This window comes from Scomber japonicus, chromosome 8 (genome assembly GCF_027409825.1).
Source record: "Scomber japonicus isolate fScoJap1 chromosome 8, fScoJap1.pri, whole genome shotgun sequence".
NCBI lineage: Eukaryota > Metazoa > Chordata > Actinopteri > Scombriformes > Scombridae > Scomber > Scomber japonicus.
Genome location: NC_070585.1, coordinates 19,154,872 through 19,178,138, shown reverse-complemented (window position 1 = coordinate 19,178,138; position 23,267 = coordinate 19,154,872). Strand labels below are relative to the sequence as shown.

At 40.3% G+C, this 23,267-nt stretch overlaps 1 protein-coding gene across 4 annotated transcripts in view; it reads left to right on the top strand.

Moving 5' to 3' along the window:
* macrod1 (mono-ADP ribosylhydrolase 1) overlaps window positions 1-23,267 on the top strand; it is a 115,211-nt gene that overhangs the window by 59,280 nt on the left and 32,664 nt on the right. For all 4 annotated transcript variants that reach the window (XM_053323271.1, XM_053323270.1, XM_053323269.1 and 1 more), the window contains exons 4-5: window positions 4,929-4,958; window positions 15,041-15,157. In XM_053323271.1, coding sequence (XP_053179246.1) covers window positions 4,929-4,958; window positions 15,041-15,157 — 147 coding nt within the window. The remainder of the gene's footprint in view (window positions 1-4,928; window positions 4,959-15,040; window positions 15,158-23,267) is intronic.

Genomic DNA, 23,267 nt, shown 5'->3' with positions numbered 1-23,267 from the left:
CTTAAGAAATACCATGAACAACAAGAAAGTAGTGCAACAATCAACAAAGTGCTTAAAAGTTAAAGGGGCTCAAGTGATGAGCTCTTTCCAGAGTTTTTAGGCATTTCTTGTTTGCAGTGTTCAAATCAACGTACTACTACACTTCGAACAATGTACCCTACAATACTGAGGCCATTTTGTATGTTCTTGGAGGTATATTTTTCTTTTTTAAGAAGGTGGCTGTCAAACACAGGCAGCGTCACCCCATGCTGAGACTTCTTCAGCAGCTATAAAGAGGATGATTGCAGAAAAACAAAATTAGCTATCTAAAACATCCTTTACAGTGAAATCTTAGTGTCAAAAAGTAAGAGAGGGACTTCTTTCTGCACACCATTTTGCACCAGTCAGTCATCAGTTTCCATCACGGAGAGGGCAAAGATACAGATTCCTACACTGATGGCAACATTGGTAATTCAGAAGGCAATCTGGCCATAAAACATGTTATGTTTTGAGTAAGATGAGACGCTTGTATTTTCTTGACTGTCAGTGTGTTCTCTAGGTTTTATTGCAATGACATTCGGGGATTTGTTTGACATCAAGTGAAATAGATGTAGACAAGGCAGGTGGTGGGAAGGCGGGTGACAAAATAAATTTCAATACTACATCGTAAGATAAGTCCTGAAATGCACAAACATCATAAACTGATACATAACGGTAAAAGCATCTGGAGGCATATTTTTCATTTAAAGTGCACTGATGGAAAAACCTTAGTGGTGTTTTTTTCTGATTAGGATATATCCACCTGGTCCAAGTATTTAAATTGTGACAACCATTCAGTCAGCTCTCTGAGTGTGAGGCAACTGCTGCCCCCCATATTACTGACTATACTGACTGAAATTCACTATATCTGTGTAACTGTTGTCTGTTTAGATTGAATGAAATACAATTGTTAATATTCACTATGGTCAACATGTCTAACGTGACACTAACTGTTTAATAATGATGTAAGCTAAAGAGTTTGAGTAACATTTCACAAAAATATCCTGTAATTGTATCCCATACTAATGCTGTTCCACTGTAAGAGATGGAGGACAAAATCAACAATCTGTTGTCTTTATTGGAAGGCATCAGCAGTCAAGGATATAGTTAATTTTAGGAAATATTACTCATAAGATTCACTCATTATGTTACTGTGCCTCCTCTGGCGCTCTTGAAGAAAATACTGTTCCAGAAAAAACTAAAATGACTAATAATAACCCTGGAAGAGACCCACCTGATTTGAACAACTCAAACTGCTGAAGCCTGATATTAAATAAACTCTATAACTCATTTTTCACAGAACAAACACTGTGGATTTTGTCTGCCATTTCTCATATTGGAGTCATGCTACTGTAGGAAGGGATCTCTTCAAAGCCAGCATCGAGAGATGGAACAATTACAGCAACCAATAACTCTTTCAGTGTAGATATAGACAGTAGGCAAGATTGTATTAACAAAAGAGTTGAACTAAAGAAGTACTTCAAACACAAACCAATTGATTGATTTACCAATAGCTGGTGCAACCCAATACTGGTGTCTCAGATGGGCTCACCAGTTCATTTCACCACCAACCACTGTGGATTTGGTCCAGTGCTTCGGGTAGATTTGTATTTTACTTTTAAAAGGAGGACTGGAGTTGTGCACCTCATATGGCTTGGAGTGTGTTAGTCAACATGGACGAGTATTAACAAGAACATGTGGTGTCATTCTTGTGTAAAGCCGGCAGCTAATCAGCCGAGGATTGATGGGAGACTTAATGGGGACTTTTTATTTCTATGAGCTTTTACATTAGACTGAGCTGTACTCCCTTTCTATCATGTGAGCTCTATCAGCTCTGAAACAATCTTTGCACAGGAAAGTCTCACACTGTCACATTAAATAACTTCCTTTCTTCTAATTCATGCTGTGCTGTATGGAGCTGAATACTGCTGTCTTTACCAAGTGAGAGTGGATATTCACTTTGGGAGATGTAAGTGAGGCACTTGTTCACATATACTGAGGGGTATAGTGTGTTAAAGGCAGAAATTAAGTGGGATTTACAATTAATGAGGCAGTGGGGGATGGTGAAAACGATGAAGAGCGGAGGATTCTTGAGAGAGAAAGACAGCAGAGGGATTTAGTCTCTCTACTTGCCTCTCTAATTCCAACTTGTGTGATACACTATGTGAGTGTGTGACCACTTGGCACAGTGCCCACTGGCAAAGAGTAACTAAAATAAGGGGCGTCCCTTGTGTGTTATCCCTTAACTCAGTAGCTGTCCCTCGCAGAGAGATTACGTGCTTATCAGAGTTTCCTGACCTGGTCACAGCAACCAAAATGTGATCCATGAGCACAGAAAGAATTGGAGAACATATTTTTATGAGTTAGTGGTTGGGTTTGAATTTTCTGAAAGCGCTGCAAATGTCCCCGGGGTAGCTCTGCTGACTCCACATGTTTATGGGTATGTGGGTGAGAAAACACTTGGATCATCGCCTATGTCAGAAGCAGACGCAACCAGTCTTTTCACCCTGCCAGCAATTTACACTCTATAAACATGTGCAGTGACTTGATTCAAATAGAGAAGGTGATGATTTGGGACACACTGGTTAGTGATGCTACAATCATTCATTCTCCACTGGCCTAACTAGAAAAAGATCTCATTACAGTACATTGTAATTTTATGTAAAGGGGACTCATTATGCTTTTCCTTATTCAGTCATAAAATGTTATAATATTGGATGTTCATATAAAACATGACCAAAGTGTCAAATAATTAAACGTACTGTATGTAGTAATTACCCCTGTGAGCAAAAAGCTCCAGCTTCAGACTGCTCTGAACGCTTGGTTTCCAACAGCTATTTCTACTTTTAACGTTGGCTTGTGGCAGACTTCTTTATGTAGACATCTGCTCTACATTTTCCATTGTTTTGGGGTTCATCATGCTGAGCCATTACTTAAGTCTAGCTGGCATACTTGAGTGTTTTTCCATTACACAGCAGGGCAGAGTAAAATAAGTAGTTTACCTGTTGGAGGTGTGTTAGTCGTCTGCAGCTCTTCATTAAACAACTTCATCACTGTGACTGTTTCTGTAGTACTAGTCATCCCTGCATTATTATTATTGCATTGATGGTAACTTAACACAGCTTTGACGTTTGTCCCTTGGCAGGCTTTCAGAAAGCTGGTAAATCAGAACAGAGTGGGCTCATTGGGTGGGTAACTCTAACAAGACCTAAGACTGTTTTTTAAGTCAGAGGCTGAACTGTAGGTGCTGTATAAAGGGCCAGTATACAATGAATAAGGAGTTTTTTTAACTGAATAATGCAAAACTACTTTAGTGGAGTCCCAGAATAGAAATATAGACCTGGAAATGAACATAATAGGTCCCTTTCAAGATACAATCACCTCCTTGTTATCCACGTAAAAAAGCCACAGTATGGTTGACTTCTATAATAACTGTAAGACAAATTGAATCACAGTGCTTGCCTATTTCTTCTCACAGAGTTGTTTATTTTCCTTTGTACTGTGGCCTCAGCATGAGTTTATTCATTAGCTTTGCAGGCAGTGAAGCTACTTGTTCATATTGTGCAGTGCTTCTCAGTCCTCAATGACAGGACCCAGAGCCTGCTGGTTTTCATTCTACCCATCTAATCAGAGGCTGAGTTACACCTGCAATGCCAGGTAAATGCGATTAACTCACTGGTTGGCAAAACCAGCAGTAGTGTGAGCCCTGAGGACTTGGATTGAGAGCTACTCTTGTTGAGAAATGCTGACACCAATGACAAATTATTCTCTGAAGGACAAATGCAGAGACTTTTTTTACCGTAGAAAATAGATGTAAGCAAAACAATACCTAAAGTTATTTTAGCACATTTAACCAATTGGATATAAAACCTGAGATCAAAGCACACACGCACACATGCACACACGCACACACGCACACACGCACACACACACACACACACACACACACACACACACACACACACACACACACACACACACAGTGAGGAAGGAAGAAATGCTCTGAACACAACTGTTATTAAGTGCAATGGTGAGGCACTGTGCTTTTCTTTTTAATACTGTGGTGAAAGGTTAAGGCCATGCAGAGCCCAATTTCTGTCTATGACCACAGAAGAAAGGAATATATGGTTCTACAATGATGTGATGTTTATGATGTTGTGAGAAAGGGATTTCAAACAAGTAATCAAACCTGCTGATTCAATGTTAAAAAAACAAACCCTTTTTTTGTGAGGACAAGATGACATGTCATTTTAAAACAGACATGCTTTTTATGGTTATCTGTTATTTTTATACATCTATGCTGTTAGGATGTTGTTCACATTGTCCAATAATATATTTTGAATTGGATTTAGGCTTGAACCTGTACATGCATTTGAGACGTTTCTATTTTCAAGTAAAGAATGAGAAAAATAAGCAAACTCTTGCTATCACTCATTGTTTTCATAGCCTAACCACAACCAATCAGAATAGAGTGGGCTCATCAGGTGGGCGGCCTTAATGAGAGCAAAAACGGCCTATTTCAGACAGAGGCTGAACTGAGAGACTACATAAAGGGCCAGTATATAATAAATAAAGGAGTTTTTTTTTACTGTAAACCATGCAAAGATATTCAAGTAGAGCCCCAGAATATAAATATAGACCTGATGTGTCCCCTTTAAAATGTCAACCACCAGTACAAATCCCAAAGATATTAAATTCTAAACACTGAAGAAGAATTGTGAAGAAAAATCTTCACATCTTAGATGCTGGAGCCTGGGAATATTTTCTATGTTTGCAACTTAAAACTTTCACTGATGTTTGAAATTGCTGCCATTAATTTGATTAATAGACTGTAGTTTCATCTCTACTGTAGTTGTGATGTTTCCAGTCATGTTTTCTCATTATTCTTTATTGTTTTTTGTCTCTTTCAGCCAACAACTCTTTACTTGGAGGAGGTGGAGGTAAGTCACAACCTGTCTGATCCATTGGTTGCCTGTGATCATTTGCCTGCCAAAATACTTGTAGGCCTTGTCTGTTATTAATAGTGCAGCTTTGTGGTGCAAATAGTGCTCTCTGGACACAAAATAATTTTAAATGTCGGTCTTCTTTCAGTCAGATGATGCAGTGCAAAACACTAGCTGAAGAGTGTGTTTTTATGTCCTTTATGTTTGGTAGCAGGTAGCTCTTTGTTGTGGCAGGTGTTCGAGGTGTGTGTGCATGCTATGCAGTGTGTGTCTGTCTGCCTGTGTGTCTGTTTGTGTGGACGTGTGTGCAGGTGTGAAGTCGATAGTTGATAATTTATGGGTGTGGAGTGCTGTGGATATAAACAGTCATTTTTCAGCGTATTGTTGACTCAGTGCTTTGCTGCGTGCGCGTGATGTTGGACGTCCACGGTTAATCGATACTTGTAATAAATCTGTACTACTAATGCGGCAGCCGCATTAACTAAAACATGTACACACACACACCCCTCTGTGCGTGTGTGTGTTTGTTAATGCTTGCAAATTTGGGCGCTGGTACGTTTGCCTGTGGCTTTTTTTCATTTAGGCAAACAACTTTAGCCTTTTAGACCATCTCACTTGCACTGCCATTTTTAACCTTCCAATTTGTCTGTGTGTATCTGTGTGTGCATGTACATGTTTTTCTTTCTAGTCTCCATGGTGACATATCTAATGGCACACCTTTGTGCTTATTTACTGTATGAGTCCGTGTGCATTTGCACAACATATCTGTTCATTGTAGTGTATTTGCCTGCTTCCAAAAATGCATTTGCTCTCCTGAAGTGCTCTGTTGAAGCTATAAGTCCTCATATACATGAACATAAACACACTGCCCTCCTGATATAAACCAGCTGAGCCTCAAACCATGAAAATGAGCCGCACACTCTTGTGTCCTGTGGCTTCACACACATATGCACATACATGCGGTGGAGCACCTCGAGATCTACAGCATCGTTTGATGTTGTCCTGAAGTCTCACGTCTCTGTGTACTGTATGTGTGTGTGTGAGTGGGTGTCTGTGTGTGTGCATGTGCATGCTTTTCACTCTGGTTTAGGTATTTTAACATTGAAATGAATTTAAATTTAACCACAACCAGTTTAATTTAAAAAAAATGCCCCAGACTGGCTGGAGGAAACTACACATTATTCACAATCTGCATCTGTCTTTTAATCTGTTTCTGTCTCACCCACAGCCAATTTCTCTGCTCAGTTAATTTCTCTCTTCCCTTTCTTATTGTATTTATTTCCCTCTCGCTGTCTCTCTTTCCAGCTCTTTCCTTTGGGAGTTTGCTAAGGCAGATAGAGCCTACAGTAGGTGTTAATTAGAGAGAGAGAGGTAAAGCGTAGAGACAGGGGGAAGAATGGAACAAACAAGAGAGATGGGAGGGAGATGATGGTTAGAGCAAGAAGACAAGAAAGACGAGCAACGAAGGTCCAATAGTGTTTGTGAAGAAGTCACCAGGGATTGACAGATGCATGAGCAGAGCCAAGTGGGGAAAAAAACAAAACTCATTTGGTATACATCTCCATTCGTTGAGATCACAGTCTACACTGAGTAACCAAGCATTCATTCATTCAGCTTTAGTGAGTTTTTGCATCATAGGTGAAGCAACAAAAGGTCTTTACAGTGCTTTACTATTCAGTCTCAAGGGTACCTGGATAAATGTCATTCAGTTAGATCAAACGCACACCTGCCGACATTGTTTTTGCACTTCAATCTAGAGGAGTGCTGAGCTCAGGCGGTGCATCACCAACAAACTCAAGGGCAGGAAATTAACCTTTTTTATGTCCACTGGCTGCAGTTGCTCATTTATTTCAGAGCTTATCTCCCATTTCAACGTTTCACTGGTTTGATTGATTTTCCAAATAGGAAAGAAAGCCCAGATGGTTATGAGTTACCATGAGTGTAGATATATATATATAAACACATTAAAATGTCCAGAGCCAGGACTCACACTTTGAAGTTTGTATTTGGTTCTTCTTCTAGGTCACCATATGTCTGGATGTACCTTTGGGGAGTGTGGTTCATTGAAAGGTTTGTGGTCTGCACAGAAATGAACCCTAACCCTCATCAACCCTAAGTAAAATGTGAGCAGACTATAGGGATGAGAGGCTGAACCTGTTCACCACATTTCAACATTTCAAGCCACAGCAAATGTCTCAAAAGTTGATAACAGCAATGTCTTATTTCATCTGGAGCGGAAGTGGAACGTGAGCTGTGTGAGGCCTATTATAAACCTAAAGTAAAAAGGACTTCAGTCCATCAAACATGACTCCAAATTAATGTTCAAATGTACATACTCCATGTCTGCTGGGTGCAATATGAAATTAAAATTAGACTTGGGCAGTTTATCGATGTTATATAAATATCATGATATGAGACTAGATATAATATGAAATTTTCTTTTCTTTTCCTGGTTTTAAAGGCTGCATTATAGTAAAGGGGTGTAATTTTCTGAACTTACTAGACTCATCTAGCTGTTCTGTTATTTGCTTTTACCCACTTAGTCATTATACCCACATTGCTGATGATTATTCGCCAAAAATGTCATTGTGTAAATATTTTGTAAAAGCAACAATGCTACAATATTCTTGCATTATCTATATCAAGGTATTTCATTTTTGTCCACGTTGCCCAGCCTTTCCACTTTGTTTTCATGGTTTGTGAAGGAAGAAAAAGAGTCCAGTTGAGTTATAAAAGAAACAGATGAGTTTCACATCATACTGTAGTCATTCACATGAGCTCGTGTGCCTCACACATACACACATAGCCAGGGTTTGAATGGATTTTACCCTCTTATGTAAACACGTCAAGGCTATCTGTGAAAGGATAGGTTGAGATTTTACATCATGCATGTACTGTATGTACATTGACAGAGTTATTGGTTGCTGTAATCAATACTTTCCATGAAGAAATCCCCTCCTAACATGCCTGTACTATAAATGAAAGGGGGGGGGAAATCACCAGTCCTTGTCCTGTGCTTCTAAGTCAGATTCTCTTTCGCACAAAATTCCCTCTTTCCGTTTTCTTCAGGTGTTTCCATGCTGAACTTTGTTGGAATGATACTTCCTGGTGTGGATTTTGGCTTAAATGGTGTTGTTGCGCCATGAAGGGATTCCCTCTTGGCCCGTGTGGACAGGAGTATGGCCGGCTCATAAATTAACTTGTTATTCCCCCTTAACTCCCTGTTCCACCCACTTCATGTGCAGTTTGTACAGTTATTCTATGCTTGAATAAGACCTTGCCCCAGATTCGCTGTGTGGTAATTTGATTTTTTAAAAATTATATTAGGAATAAACCAAAAACTATCATGATGAAGGTGTTGAAATTGAGATCTGGTGGTAGTATCCTGTCATTGATCGCATTCTTTAATGGTGGTGCATTAGTCAAGCATACTTTTAATAAACTTATCATAAAGGGTAGGCATTTTCAAACCAATTTGTTTGTGCAGGACTGACCACAGCAATAGTCCTTGGGTGTAGACCAAAATATCTGGACAAGGACTCTAAAAGAAAGCAGTCTCAGTTTGGTTCCAAACAAACTCTGGAGGGATTCATTTGTGGTGGGAGCGAGCTCTGACCTCGATCCGACCCAACTACAAGGACTACCCACCATCTCTCAAATCAACAGTTTCTAGTTGCTAGCCGGAGAATGAATCCATATCCTTTAAGCACTGAAACACATCTATAGTCATCCTTGCAGCAAAGAGAATCAGCTATTCAAACCTCTCACTATGATGTGCTGTGCTTGTATAATACCAACTTACTGATCAAACATACACACATCACACACTCAGCCAGCTGGTATTGGAGAGCCTGCTCTTGGTCTGCAGGGACAGTGCACAGGATGTGAACCAGCCATGAAGACAATAGTTCCTGCCTGTGATTGGTTTAGGTGTTTCAAGACAGCCAGACCAGAACAATAGATGAGCACAATTCCAATTAAAATTTCATCCACTTACATTTTTTAATTTGGTGAGGGGAAAAAAAGAACAAAATTCCCTCTCTTTGGTTTACTTGCACAGCTAAAAAGCCAGGCTGAGTTTGTGTGTGCTGACATCTATAATCAATCCTCCAGACTGTGGAAGGGGTTTGAAGCCCAGCGCTGGAAGTCTCTCAGCTCGGGTCCCTCGTTGTCTGCAGCCCTCTCTGCTTTCGTCTTGTCTGGATGTGGAGAGAAATGCAGGCGGAGGATAGGCTTGTCTGCTTGCCTTTCAGAACAAATGAACAAGAGAACATGTATTGTGAATGAAGGGAGAGAGCAGAAGATTGGTCTTGGGGCGTAGAGATGAGACGAGCAGCAAAGAGCAGTTAGTGTACCTTCCGAATACAGACAGTGTTGTCAGTGTCTCCGCTGCATACATAAATCCGCCTGTTTCACCTCTGTTAGCAACAGCCATGTACGCGTGTGTGTGGTAGACAAGTTCATACTAGTAACATTTAACAGGTTGCTGCATGTTTGTGTATGCATGTGTGTTTGTGTGCATATAAATAACTGCATGTGAAGCAGTGTGGTTGTGCGTGCGTGCATCCACCAACAGACCCATCCTAAATGTTGCCTTGGCAACAAGCTGACTGAAGTAAATGAGTGTCCTGGCTCTGCTGAGGGATTGTGGGAAAGCAATATGCCAGCGTTCCGCCCCATTAGTTTGACGGACAGTCTGTTTGGCCTATAAGAGGTCAGCTGGCAAGGGCAGCCATATTAGTATTCCATAGGAGAGACCTCGGGATTGGTTTTACTCTAATGTCAGTCTGTGTGTGTTTGTGTGTTTGTAAGGGTTAGTGTTGGGGGTTTGTCCTGGCGTATAACATTGCAGGTGTGTGTGTGTGTATGTGTGTGTGTGTGTGTGTGTGTGTGTGTTTGTGTGTGTTCATGTTTGTGTGCGTGCGTGCCCTGCTACGGTTTGCAGGCTCCTCGCCAGGTAAGCATATCGCCAATTATCACTTCCCAGTCCCCCTACTTCTCTGGCTCCCTCCCTCCCTCTCTGCCCCAAAGTCAGTCAATACAGAGCCTGTGAGGGAGATGCGATAACACCTGAAATGGTCAGCTGCCTGCTTAGCTGGCCAAAACACTCATTTCTACCCCCTACCATCCATCCATCCATCCATCCATCCATTGCGCCCTTTCATCCTTTCTCTCTTTAAAATGCCCGCTTAACATTCATCTCTTCCCCTTTTGTTTTTAGCCTCCCTCACTCTCCACCTGCACTTGATCCCCTTCCATCTAAACCCATTTCTCTTTGTCCAACTGCGCTCTTCAGTACGCCGTTTCGTCTCTCTCTGTGTCTGTGTGTGCCTCTCCATTTCTCCATTGTGTTTTTTTATATCTCCGTCCCATCTCTCATTCCCCAGAGTACAGAGCTTCAGTAGCAAAAAACGCTGTGTGAAGTGATATTTTGTATGGTAATGAAGGCTAAATAATGAATGCTGTTTTTTAATATGGAAATAAGTTTGACACTTCCTAAAAGATTTTTTTTGTGTCTAGTAATATAAATTAAATTCATGACTAATTCATTATAATCTGTTGATGTATGCTCAATGCATTAGGTGTAGCCAATTATGGCTGATTGTTGAGTAGTTCAGTTACCCAATTTGCATGTGACAGAGTCAGTGGAGTATGGACAACATGTATCCTTTGACACTGCGTGATGCTAATTTGGTTATGACTTCCCTTCTCTCCTCTGTCTTAATAAGGGCTATATCAATACCCGGTACATGGTACTGTACATTCAGCCAATACAACTTTGACTTTATTATCTCCAAAGAGAAACTGATTTGCAGGCACAGAAAAAAAGAATCATTCATATTAAAAACTATTTAAAAAGCACATCAGAGACACAGTCCACACATGGCAAATGGCCCATTCTACACATAGAATATGGACACTCAAATACTGTAAAAGAAATATAGTGCAATATTTAATGATAGGGAGAGATTTTGGACACAGCCTGAGTTTACAGTTAGCTGGCGGCTCTGTGAGGTTGTACTCAGGCACAGGGCTTCTTTAGGCTTTATTTTAATATCAGCATGCTAACTTGCTCAAAATGATGATAGTATCATGCTAATAATAAGTAAAGTTTACTATGTTAACCATGGTAGTTTAGTGTGTTAGCATGCTAACATTTGCTAATTACTCAACACAAAGTCCAGCGAAAGCTGCATTCAGCCCCAAAACGTGTTAAAGCAATACAAGGGGCTGCAGTGCTGGGGGTGTGTTGTTTGAGGTTAACAATGAAATACAATCCAGGAAGTTGAGTTCAAGTGACAGATTCATGCATTTAAAGGCTTATTAGATGCCAATACATTGCATTTTACAACTCTGGAAAGTTGTCGACTATTTTATCTTTATTTGTGATGATCGTGATGTAAACATTTGAAATATGGTGTTCACGTTACAATGTACAAACCTTTCCTCATGATGTTGCAGTTGAGCCCAGTTCAACTTTTTTGCTGGATGACCACTGCAGTGTTTTGCTGAGCCTGTGGGGGCACTGTCCCCACAGAAGAAGAATGAGAGAACTGCGTCTTTTCAATGTCAGCCTCAATACTACCTGAGACTGATGCCATTAGTGTTGCAGGTATTAAGTCATGAACAACAGTATTGGACAACTTTAAATTTTGACTTGATTTTGATTTAGCTAATCTATCTAGCACTGTAGATGCTGACATATTTGACCTGCCAAGAAGACAGGGTTAGTTGGTAGGATTCATCCTCTGTCAATCCATCCAATAGTTGTCAATTCATTCCACTAAAATCCAAAATTAGACCAACATCATCACTGCATGACTAAAAACATCCTTTAAAAGAGTAGAATAAGATATCCTCATCTCCTCTACAAAATTGTGGTCCCAATAGTCTTGTGGAACATGTCAGAAATCCATGCAGAGCAACTATATATTTTTCCTTTTTATGATTTTTAAAAGTTTAATATTTAATGAGGAAATTTTGATTTAATTCAATCATTTTGCCCTTCGCAGTATGACCAGATTGTTCTGTAGAAGTAATTGTTAATATTGATGCTTTCTGTCACCGATCATCATTGAACATTAATACACCTGCATATACCGTAGACCGGCACTGAACAAGTACTGCTGCTGGAGCTTTGCTTCAAAAGCATCTTTCATTTGCACTCCCTCCTGCTCATGAATTTCATATTTCTGACCGCATTGAAGTGCCAGAACACTGTCTGAATCTACTCAGTAGCGTGTGGTGTTCATGCTGGGCCATTACACCGGCTCCCACAGAGTCAGAAGTTACCACAGTCTGAAAGAAAGCTTACATGGGCTGTCTTCAGTGAATGTAGTTAGAGCGACAGCTTTCTACATTATAGAGGTGGCAGTGACAGACAGACTGAATACTGTAGGTGTATGGATATTTATTAAACCTGCTCACGAGATTGAGGGATAGAGACAATATCAGAGGCTATTTTTTTCTGTCTCTTCTCTTCTCATCTCCATTTGACAAGGAGCTATCTAACTTAAACATGACAGCATCAAAGGCTTCTACAGCTGAATGCACAAAGCACAATTCATGTGAAAGCGAATGTGGTGGAGTGGTGCTAAAAGGACGGATGTGTTGGCAGCTTTTCGGAGTTGTTCACCATTCTGAAATTAGAAACAACATAAAGGACCCTGCAGTTATGTCTGTGTGCCTCTATGAAGGATCAGTGTTGTGGCAACCAAAGCAGACATCATTCTGGTTTGTTAATTTGCCCAAAAATACTTACGCAAAGATTTTAGTTATAATTTACATCATTCACGGAAAAAAACATGAATGCTAATAGATCAATGCATCAAGCTGCACAAAGAAGGTTTACAGTAACATGCAGAGATGAGTGGTTAGTTGCCACAATAAAATGAACTGTCTTCTGGGCAGCTTTTCCACGCTAAGACATGTGTCACTTAATCTGGATGTGTAGCTATAATTAAAGCTGTATGTACCTGCATGTTTCATTGTGTATGTTTTTCAGCTGTATTAACTACTAATGTATTACAGTTCAGTTGTGTATGTGTGGGCCTGATTTAGCAATGCAGCAGTTAGGTCAAAAAGCATTGCTGCAGCTCAAGGCTAATTCAGTCCACTCATAAAGATTAGGGGAAAAGGCAATTTCCACCGTTATACAAACAAACACACGTGCAAGCACAGATAGATGTTCATATATCTGTCAAACATGAGGCATGAAACAAAAGAAAACATATTGTTGGTTCAATTTCCACTTCTTTTTCTTTGATTCTGTTTTTCTTGCCTGTTTCCTTATCTCCCTCCAGACTATTTTTACATCTGCTGCTCTCCCTTATTCCCCTCCCTCCCTCTCTTTTCCATCTCTCCATCTTATCACACTTCTCTATTTCAGAGCTGGGTAGCTTCAAAGTTGGTGCGTGCAGTGTGTGTGTGTGTCACCTCAAGGACTCTTTACACACACTACACACACACCAATACACACATTAATACATCTATGCACAGTTGCACATATGCTTTGACAGTATACACACACCAGCAGTATTTCACACACACACATGCACACACACACACACACACACAGACGGACATACACATACACACAGCGTGAGCATGGTATCTAAGCTTGTTTCTGTGCACCCTGAGGAGGTAGCCAGTGTTCAGAGCTTGCCTTTCACACCCTCACACTTGTGCTTAGCTCACAGTGCGGCCCAGTTCATCGTGGCACAGCATGACACGGCACGCTGCAGCTCAGCACTGCATGCAATATGCCAACTTAACACAATAACGTTCAGATAACACAAGACACCTGCCTGGAGCTACTCAGTTTGGCGAAACACACCGCTGCAACAGCTGGTCTGTGTACATTCAGACAAAGATAAGACCCACAGGCCACCAAGCTGAGCTGTGACATATGGATGGGTGTTACAGTACTATTTTCACCAAGTGCTGACAAGTCTCACAGCGCTGTGACAAACGTATTCCTGACAGATATGTTTTATTCTGGGTTAATTATTAATTGTTTATACCAGGCTCCCAAATTAGACACTAGGATTCTTTCAAAACAGAAGCAGAGTCTTGTATGGTAAACCTCTGTTTCACCTTCTTCTTCAGATCTGCTAAAATGATAATCTACAGAACATAAAGTAAAACTATTGCATTTTAGTTAATGTGCACCTTTGCCCTCCTTTCTTTGATATTTAGCTTTGGACTAGCACTTCACGAGAGTAGGTGGGCGTTTTTCTTAGTTCAGTTTTTTTTTTTTGAAGTTGTCGTGAATTACAAGTTACCCTTTGTATAAATGAGTAATTAAAGATATTGAATTAGTCAATATATTAGTTTTATGTATTCACATCACATACTGTAGGGTGAAAATAGTTTGTTGTGTTAATAAATGTAAATTAAGTATACTGGCCTTTTAGACTTATTAATTGCAGGTATTTTTGTTTGATTAGAATTGAATTGCTACTTTAGAGGGTCCATAATGCAGGAATCGTGATAATAAATCTGTTGAAATTAAGATTGTTTAAATATTAACTTTGAGGAAAGAGTCTAACAGCAAGGGGTGCAAAGATTCAGACTGAAACAGTAATTGGCACAGCTGTAAAATTGCTTTTCCTGCATCATTGCCCTCCTGGAAATGAACATAGTCATGGTTTTTAGATGTGGTGTGGATCAAAGACAGATACACAGTTCTGAGTATTATGTAGATTTATGAAAATGTCATTAATAAAGACTAATTGACCAAAAAGTCAAAGTCAGCTGAGTCCTTAATAACACATTAAATCGAGCAATTAACTAAGGCAGTAGCCCTAAAATCCATTTAATAGACTGACACACAAAGAGACAGATGCTTTGACTTATTAAAGTAAAAAAAGGAGGATTTGAGGTGAAAAGTTAGCACCTGCTGAAGGCAGGAAATTCAACCGTTCACCACTAATGCTGACATTATCCAGGTTCTTGCTGCACTAAGCTTTATCACCTGATACAGAGTGCAGAGTGGACTTCAAACAACATTTAGACTCCCTGTAAGTAGGGGATTCACATAAGTAGGCCAACTGAATTTCCTGTCCTCTCCTCTCCAGTGGACGGAGCGATCCACCGCACCGCAGGTCCCCTGCTAAAAAAGGAGTGTGCCTCCCTTCACGGCTGTGAGACCGGAGAGGCGAAGATCACCTGCGGCTACGGCCTCCCAGCAAAATGTAAGTACAAAGTGTGCAAGTGTTTGTGTTTTCTTTCAGCTGCTCGCTCAGTGCAGTTTTGCTGGATGGCTTCCAGGTGTGAATGTGTGGGAAAGTGAGACTGTGATTCAGGGTTTTGCTGTAAAAGAGCAAGTTCCACAGAGGAGGTAAATAAAGGTTAACCAGGGTGCAGCAAATCACAAAAATCGTGTTTTGGATTGCATCATGGTTTTGTGTCAGTAAAAAAACTGAGACAAACATAACTCCATCATCATCAAGGAGCTTTTGCCCATCCTCCTAAATGAAAACAGCATTGAATATGTCCAGTGTTTAAATTTAATTTTTTAAATATCTTGAGATATTTAAATATTTAATGCTCTGCTATTACATTTAAGTGCATTATGAGGCATGAAACAATAGCCTGTGTCCATGTCATCAAAATTTGATGATAACTACATGAACAGATCTTGTCCTGCACCTCAGCTTGATGAACGAGACGCCAAACAAACAGTGAAAAGTGAACCACTAACGTCGTTGTTAATTAGCTACTCAACTGCAGCACATTAAACAGTGTGTAAACACACCTGAAAATGTCACTTTGGATCCATTAGATGCTGGTTTGGTTGTTACTCTTCAAAATCCATGAGAGCGACACATTTTCTTTCCATGACTTGTAGCTACAGCAGTTTGTTGTCTCCAGTGAGGCAGGTTACCCACAGTTCACATATGCGCTGAACTGTGGGGCTTGATCCATATGGATCACAGATCAAATATGTTCTATTACACCACTAATAAAAAGATATACAAAATAAGGACATTCTACTGTGCAAATATGTACCAGGAATTCTTCTTCACAGAAATCATATAATCAGCTTAATCTGACATATGCTTTTTGGTATAAAGACTCAAAGTCAACTACTAGCAGAAAATCATCTAGGTGTCCATAATAATGTCACTTATGCCTTCCATTTATAGCAAAGTAAATGGCACTCAATTATTTAGTAGCACTCCATTGCAGCATGTATAATGTGACGAAACTGAAGATTCAACATGACAGAAAAAGCTTTTCTAGGTGTTTTTTTCAGTTCAGAAAGAAAATTCTCCTTCAACTTCCCTGACGTCCAAAAGACAACATGTGACTGTGAAGAGAGCATCAATTCAGATTTCATAAGAGCTCAGATACAACCACATTGTTTTTCTGAAATGTCAATACTCATGACTAGGATTTTAATTGAATAAATTATATTACTCGGAAACAAAATTAAAAATGTAGTCTTTATATCATCACTTATGTAGTTACTGATATAAAAAAAAGTCTGATAAAGTCAGACTAAAATACTGACTCATAATACTGCTTTCACATTTTAAGTGTTGTTAAAAGTTTACTTGCTGTAGAAGAACTAGGTAATTGGCATTAGTAACATCTACAGAATCTTAAACTTTGGCAATGGTAAATTCAAAGGACTTTTTTTCTATTAATTGATTTTTTTTATTTTTAAAATATAAAAGAAAATGGTTCAAAATAGTGAAAAATGTCAGATCTGAGACCCTACAGGTGTCTTTATTTTTTCTGACAAACAATCCATAATTTAAAATAAAGGTGTCAGTATGCTTCAACGAAAGTGCTTGTCAGATTGTCGAACTGCCACTGAAACCTCCTCCCCTCACACCTCTACAAAGTCAGGCTTGGGTGTTGCGTCTAACAATTTTAGTAACTTTTCAAAAACAACAGTCTGAGAAGCTAGCCCACTTCCTGCAGTAATCGGTCTTCAGAGGTGACCAAGTAGGCAGGATCTGAACTTCACTCTCAAGCTTTCTTTTTCATTCTTCTTCTACTTCCGTCACTTTTCATACATTCAAACGAGTGCAAAACTATGAATGCAGGGAAAGGAGAGACTGTCAAGAATTTGCCACCATTATGTCCCTATTTAAACAATTATCGCATCTTGCTCATCTATGTGACAGCAGACTTCTCACCCCACCATCGAATGGGAACATCTATAAACACTTCTGCTTTCAGACGAGGTCAAACAGCTCGTCACAGAAACAAATGACTAAAAAAAGAAAAGAATATAAAACACAGAAAAGCAGCAGATTCTCAGATTTCAGAAGCAGGACCAGCTGGTATTTTAGCCTGATTAAACAACTGAAATTGTTATTCAGCCATCAGAGTAGTTGCCTATCACTTTTGTGTCGATTGACTGATTGTTTCAGCTCTACTTGTCCTTTAACATTTAACACTAAATACAAAATATGGCAAGTTATGTGGTCACTACACAGTTTTTGATTGTCAGCAAAACTGTAAATACAGAAATTCTTCCGAATGGAATATTTTAAAATGATGGATTATCCATCTTAACGTATTATATTACTTGTCTCATTCTGTATCTCACACGTTACACAGTTCCAAGAGTTTCTATGCCACTACATGACACTCCCCCTTCATTTTGAATGTGATCTGATTTGAGGAGCCAATCATGATATTACCCACTGCTGTAATGGCACACACATAGCATGACACCAATAGACATAGCAATAATGCATAAGCCAAGCTTTTTATATTAAAAATGACCACCCAGGTGTGTGTGTGTGTGTGTGTGTGTGTGTGTGTGTGTGTGTGTGTGTGTGTGTGTGTGTGTGTGTGTGTGTGTGTGAGAGACAGAGAGAGACAGAGAGAGAGAGAGAGAGAGAGAGAGAGAGATAGTGATTAAAGGAAAAGCTGAGACTGTGTGATATCAGCTTCCACAGAGAGTTTAAGTTCACAGTGGAAGGAGAAAGAGAAAAAAGGAGAGAGAAGCGATGATAAAGGCAAGCTCAAGGCAAAATGGAGAGCAGGAGTAGAGAGATAGATAAGAAGGGAGTGGGACAAAAAAATATATAAAATAAGAATAAAACGAAGCAGCATGGAGGAGGGGACGGATGTGAGTGGAGCTGAAGACAGCAGGGAATTATGAGGAGATGAGTTCTTACATTGTCTGTTCTCCTTTGTTGGTTCACTTGTTTAACTTTGAGGATGTCGGCTGTAGTGTGTGTGTATCTGTATGTAGCTGTGCGTGCGTGCGTGCGTGCGTGTGTGTGGGGGGGCTCAGGAGGTAGAGTGGTCGTCCTCCAATTGGAAGATTGGTGGTTCGATTCCCGACTCCTCGAGTCCACATGTCGATGTGTCCTTGAGCAAGAAATTGCTCCCGTTGCCAACAGTGTGTGAATGAGAAGGTTGGCACCCTGCGTGGTAGCCCCTGCCATCAGTGTATGAATGTGTGTGAATGGGTGAATGAGATGTAATGTAAAAGCACTTTGAGTGGTCTTAATGACTAGAAAAGTGCTATATAAGTACAGTCCATTTACCATTTTACATGTGTATGTGTGGTTGAGAAAAATGTCACTGTGTATGCATTTTTGTTGTTTGCGAGCATGTGTATTCCTGTTTGCACATACAATATGATACTGTACTGCATGAAGTGCAGTACATCATTATGTACAATGTGGGTTGCCTGTCAGGTCTTATCGCTGTCTTACCTTTAACTATCTGTCAGCATGAGATCTGTGTGACTGACTATGTTTCTGACTGACTGACTGACTGACTGACTAATTGTGTGTGGGCGTGTGTGTAAGTGTCTAAGAGCCTCTCTGCCCCGCACTCATGTGTGCGTGGCTGTTGCCCAGCATGTGGTACGGAGACTGGCTTTCTCCTCCCAGACAAAATATTAAGTCCCAAGAATAATTCAACATGCGTCTGCTCCAATGCTTAAACACTCACAACAGGGCTTGATTACCTCTCAGCAGGAGGGAGAGAGAGGTGAGACAGCAACAACAGAGGGAAAGCAAAGGAGGGATAACAAAGCAGATAGAGGACTATGTTAAGACAGAGTGGTGCAGAGGAAAAGAGCGAGATATAAAAATGAAACTCGACAGGAGAGAGGCAGAGTGGTTGAGAGACAGGTCTAATCTAAGCCAACACTTTGATCTTGACTTGTACGGGCTTGCCACCAGATGTGGGATTTCAAGTGAGCGTCTGACTCACGAGTTGCCAAATGGTCCAGAGGACCTGCTGTCAGCCCTCAATGCAGAGTGTCCGTCGATGATCCCACAGCCACTTAGCCAGCAGCATCCCAGTACCGTAACCTAGCAACACCCAGAGTGCATGGCACACTGCTGCTGCTGTTTAGCAAGAGTCGCATGCAATTTGGGGATGTTGACAAATGACAGCTGGAAATTTTCAAGCAGGCCTCGCCTAAATTCACATATTAAGCAAAACTTAAAGGCAGTTAAATGAGCAATCTGTCAACATGTGAACCACTGTAACGAGGGCTCGATTAGGCGTGGAACTGGAGTGCTTGTGTGAGCATAAGATACATGCATTGCTCACTTGCAAGCCAGATGCATTCTGTAAAATACATGTGTAAGTGTGTTCTTGAGTGTTTTTTTGTTGCTGCTCATCAAGGGAGCATTGGCAAAATGTGTCGTCCAGACGACCCAACAGCCCAGAGCGCACCTGTGTACCAATACACACAGCTGTAACCCAGCTCACCTGTTCCCCAGCCAGCCCCTCACTCCCCTGCCGAACACACCGAAATACAATACTGTGACACACTGGGGAGTGGAAGTGCCGGAGGGCGGGATTAAGAGAACAAGAGACAGCTTGAGGTCAGAACCATAATCAGTATCTTCATCAAGTAAAATCACCTGCATTGGTGAAGTCGACGCAGACTTTCATAACTCTTTAAGTCTTAGTTTAGTGGTAAAGTGATATATAACAATCCACCCTTTCCCATGATTATGATATAGATATATCATCTCATATCAGTGTAGCAGTTGCAGTTTTGGCACCTTTTATGGCAAAAAGTTTAAAACAAAATGTAGCAACATCGCTAAAAATACATCCAAAGAAGTAAGAAAGACAAGCATTCAGGTCGAAACTCCTGGGTCAGTCAAATTTATTTGGTGGACAAAACAAAGGTGAACGATGAAACTGTCCATTTAAGGGGAAATACAGTGAAGTTAGTACACTGCCAATGACGTAATTTAATAATAACCAAGAGTCTTGTAGTCAGTACAGAGCAGGTAAGCTGAACAAATGAAACTAATTTGTTTACAGATAAGAAATGCACAATTCAACATATAGATTTTTTTTAAAAATCTAAATGACATTTACCTGGGTCTAAATTGTGCTTTTTTCAAGGAGATTCCTGTTTTCCCCAGGATATTACTACCAATTTAATTATTTCCAGGAAACTTTAGAGGAAATTACATACCTGTAAAATAAATAATTTCAGATTTGTCGTCTGCAGGTTAGTAACATCTATTTGTAGATTTAACCCCAAATAAATCCAGAAATAACTCAGAAAAACACTCCAGCATAATCGTACACAATGCTTTGTTTCATCTTATACTGTGCACTGTATTTGCATGATGTGTATTCAGGGGCAAATAGTTACAGAGTGAAGTATATTGTTTGAGTAAAGTGAGAGTAACACAGTTGGAGGTGGAAAAAGATGGAGGGAAAACAAGATGGAGCTGAAAAGGCCCACGAAGAAAGAGTGATGGAGGAAATAGAGAGGTACAAAGCAAGAGAGATATCACTCTGTCAAAAATTGGCTGTTATGCTCCCCTCTCTTCCCGCCCTTACTCCCATCTCCCAGTTTCTGTTCCCTCGGTGGCCAATTACCGCTAATTAAAATCCTCACTGCAGCTCTCGTGGACTCCCCCTCTTCCTCTCCTCCAAGACCTCCATCTCTGTTTCACTGTCACCCTGTCGCTCTCTCTCGTCTCTACGTTCTTTGAAGACGTGGTGTTTCGGCCTGTTGTGAACAACTTAAACACCTTGTTTCCTTCCTTCTCTTCCTCTTCATCACCTTTCTACCTCTTCCTTTTTTTTCTCCTCCTCACTCCTATATTTGGTCCCCTCTCATCCTCCTCCTTTCTCCTATGTATCTTGCTTCACTCCTGCCAGACCCACTCTTTCTGCCTTTCCCCCCACATCTCACCTCCTCCCCCTCTGTTCCTATCATCATCAGCAGTAAGGTTTCTTCAGTAGTGCCAAGAGACTTGACAAGGCTCTGGGCTAAAGACTGTAGCACTCAGACTGTGATACCTCGCTAGTTGGGGGAGTTTTTTTTTCTTTTTTGACAAGGTTGTCGACATCTTTGCTTCTTCCTGCCTCGGCGTCAGCAGTGCGATCCTTCTAGGTGTTAAAAAGCTTCGTCAAAGCTGCTGCTGCTGATGAGGAGGAGCGTGATGATGATGATGATCACAGCAGCAGCCCTGGTGTTAATTCATTCAGTTAATTCATTCGCCTTGAAGGAGAAAAAAATGGGATAAAAAAAAAAAAAAAAAACGCTCCAGTGTTGCTTGGCTCAGGGAAAGAGAGTTGGAGAGCGGGAGTAAGAGGGAGTGAAGAATGTCTTTGCTGCTGCTGCTCTCTGATGAAGAGAATTATGTCCGCTCCTTTTAGCATTGGCATCTTCACACCCCCCCTCGCCTTTTCCCTTCTACTCTTGTCTTCCTGTTTAGAATGACTGCCCCTCTGTCTTTTCAGAAAAAGGTAGAAAGAGATAGGGAGAGCCGAAGGCGCCTTCCAAGACCTGAGCCTTCCTTTTGTGCCAAGACCCGGGCCTGGATTTAAGAGCTGTGTGCGCTTGGCTGAACACAAACTGAGGCCGGGTGCACAAAGGACCAGCTAGCCTTTTTCCTGCCTCCTGCTTTAAAGGCAGATGAAGAAAGGCGAGGGACAGATGGAGGTATGAGAAGAAGAGAGGAGAGTCAGAAAGGGGAGGGGAGAGGATGGACGGATGGATGGCTGTTGAGTACGAAAAACAGGAGCAGCGACTCGTGGCCTCCCAGGTAAGAATGGTGAGAGGCCGCGAGGGGAGGAGAGAGGGGGGACTAGAGGGAGGGAGGACCGAACCTAAAAGAGGGGTAATGACAATAAGCAGGAAAAAAAGCTGAGATGGCAGACAAAAGAGAAGCAGGGGCGGGTGTCACCGGATGGCACTCAGTCAAGTCCTCTTAAGACTTATACCAGTGTGACGCCCATTTAAGAGAGAGAACAGGCAGACACACACACACTCACACTCACACAGAGTTCATATGCAAGGCAAATCAGGTGTGTGATGAATATAGTTTGAGACGCACTTAAGCATAAATTTACTTTGCTTTCCCCCGCCTGTGTTATTTGACTGTTTGCCTGCCGTGGCTGTGTCATTATTTTTACCTTGACTTTTTGTCTTTCATTATGTTTTTCAGCCTGTTCATTATTGTTTTTGGTAGACGATCAAGCCAGCGTTTTGTGCTGTTCTTATGATGGGGGCTTTAATAAAACAAGTGTAGCAATATGTTTTATGAAAGTATTAGAAACACTCTTTTGTGTCATAATTAGGTCAGACTGATTTGTTTTTTACACGTTGATGAAAGAAGCATTTTAGCATATTTTCCTAATCTGTCTGATGGGAACTGCTTTTGGGATTGGGACATCTGATATTAACATTAACAATATTTTTATACAAAGAATTTAATCTTTAGAAAAGTAAAAGTTTTGGTGGATTTTCATGGACTAATTAGTACATTTAATCAAGTAATGTACTTTAGTATATTTTAGATAGTTGTACTTTACTTTTAGTATTTCAATTTTCTGTTACATTGTACTTCAAGTTCTAACCTACTACATTTTTCAGAGAGAAATATTGCAGTTTTTATATTCAACCATACTTTCAACTGTTGGATAAGCGTAGTTGAATAAAAACTGCATATTTGTATTGCAGTTTTATTGTAGTTATTTGAATAATAACTAAGCTACAACTGTTGAACAGTTGTATTTTTACAGAGTAGGATTTTATATTAAATAATAACATGTATTGCTCTACATAAAACTACCCAACTGTTGTTTAGGCTGGTTGAATTAACTCTACCTTAATCAGCTGTGCCATAAAAATACTGCTTACACATTATTGCTGAGGTGTTAATAATCCAATGTTGTAATACATAAAATGTGTACCTCTGGTCAAGGGCATTGTGTCTCCATAATTAATACTTATTTTGAAACTTTTTAAATACATTTAATGATATTACATCTTAAGAACTTTTTTTTTGTGTGTGTACAACTCACTTGACTTTCACTTGTAACATTGTATTTATA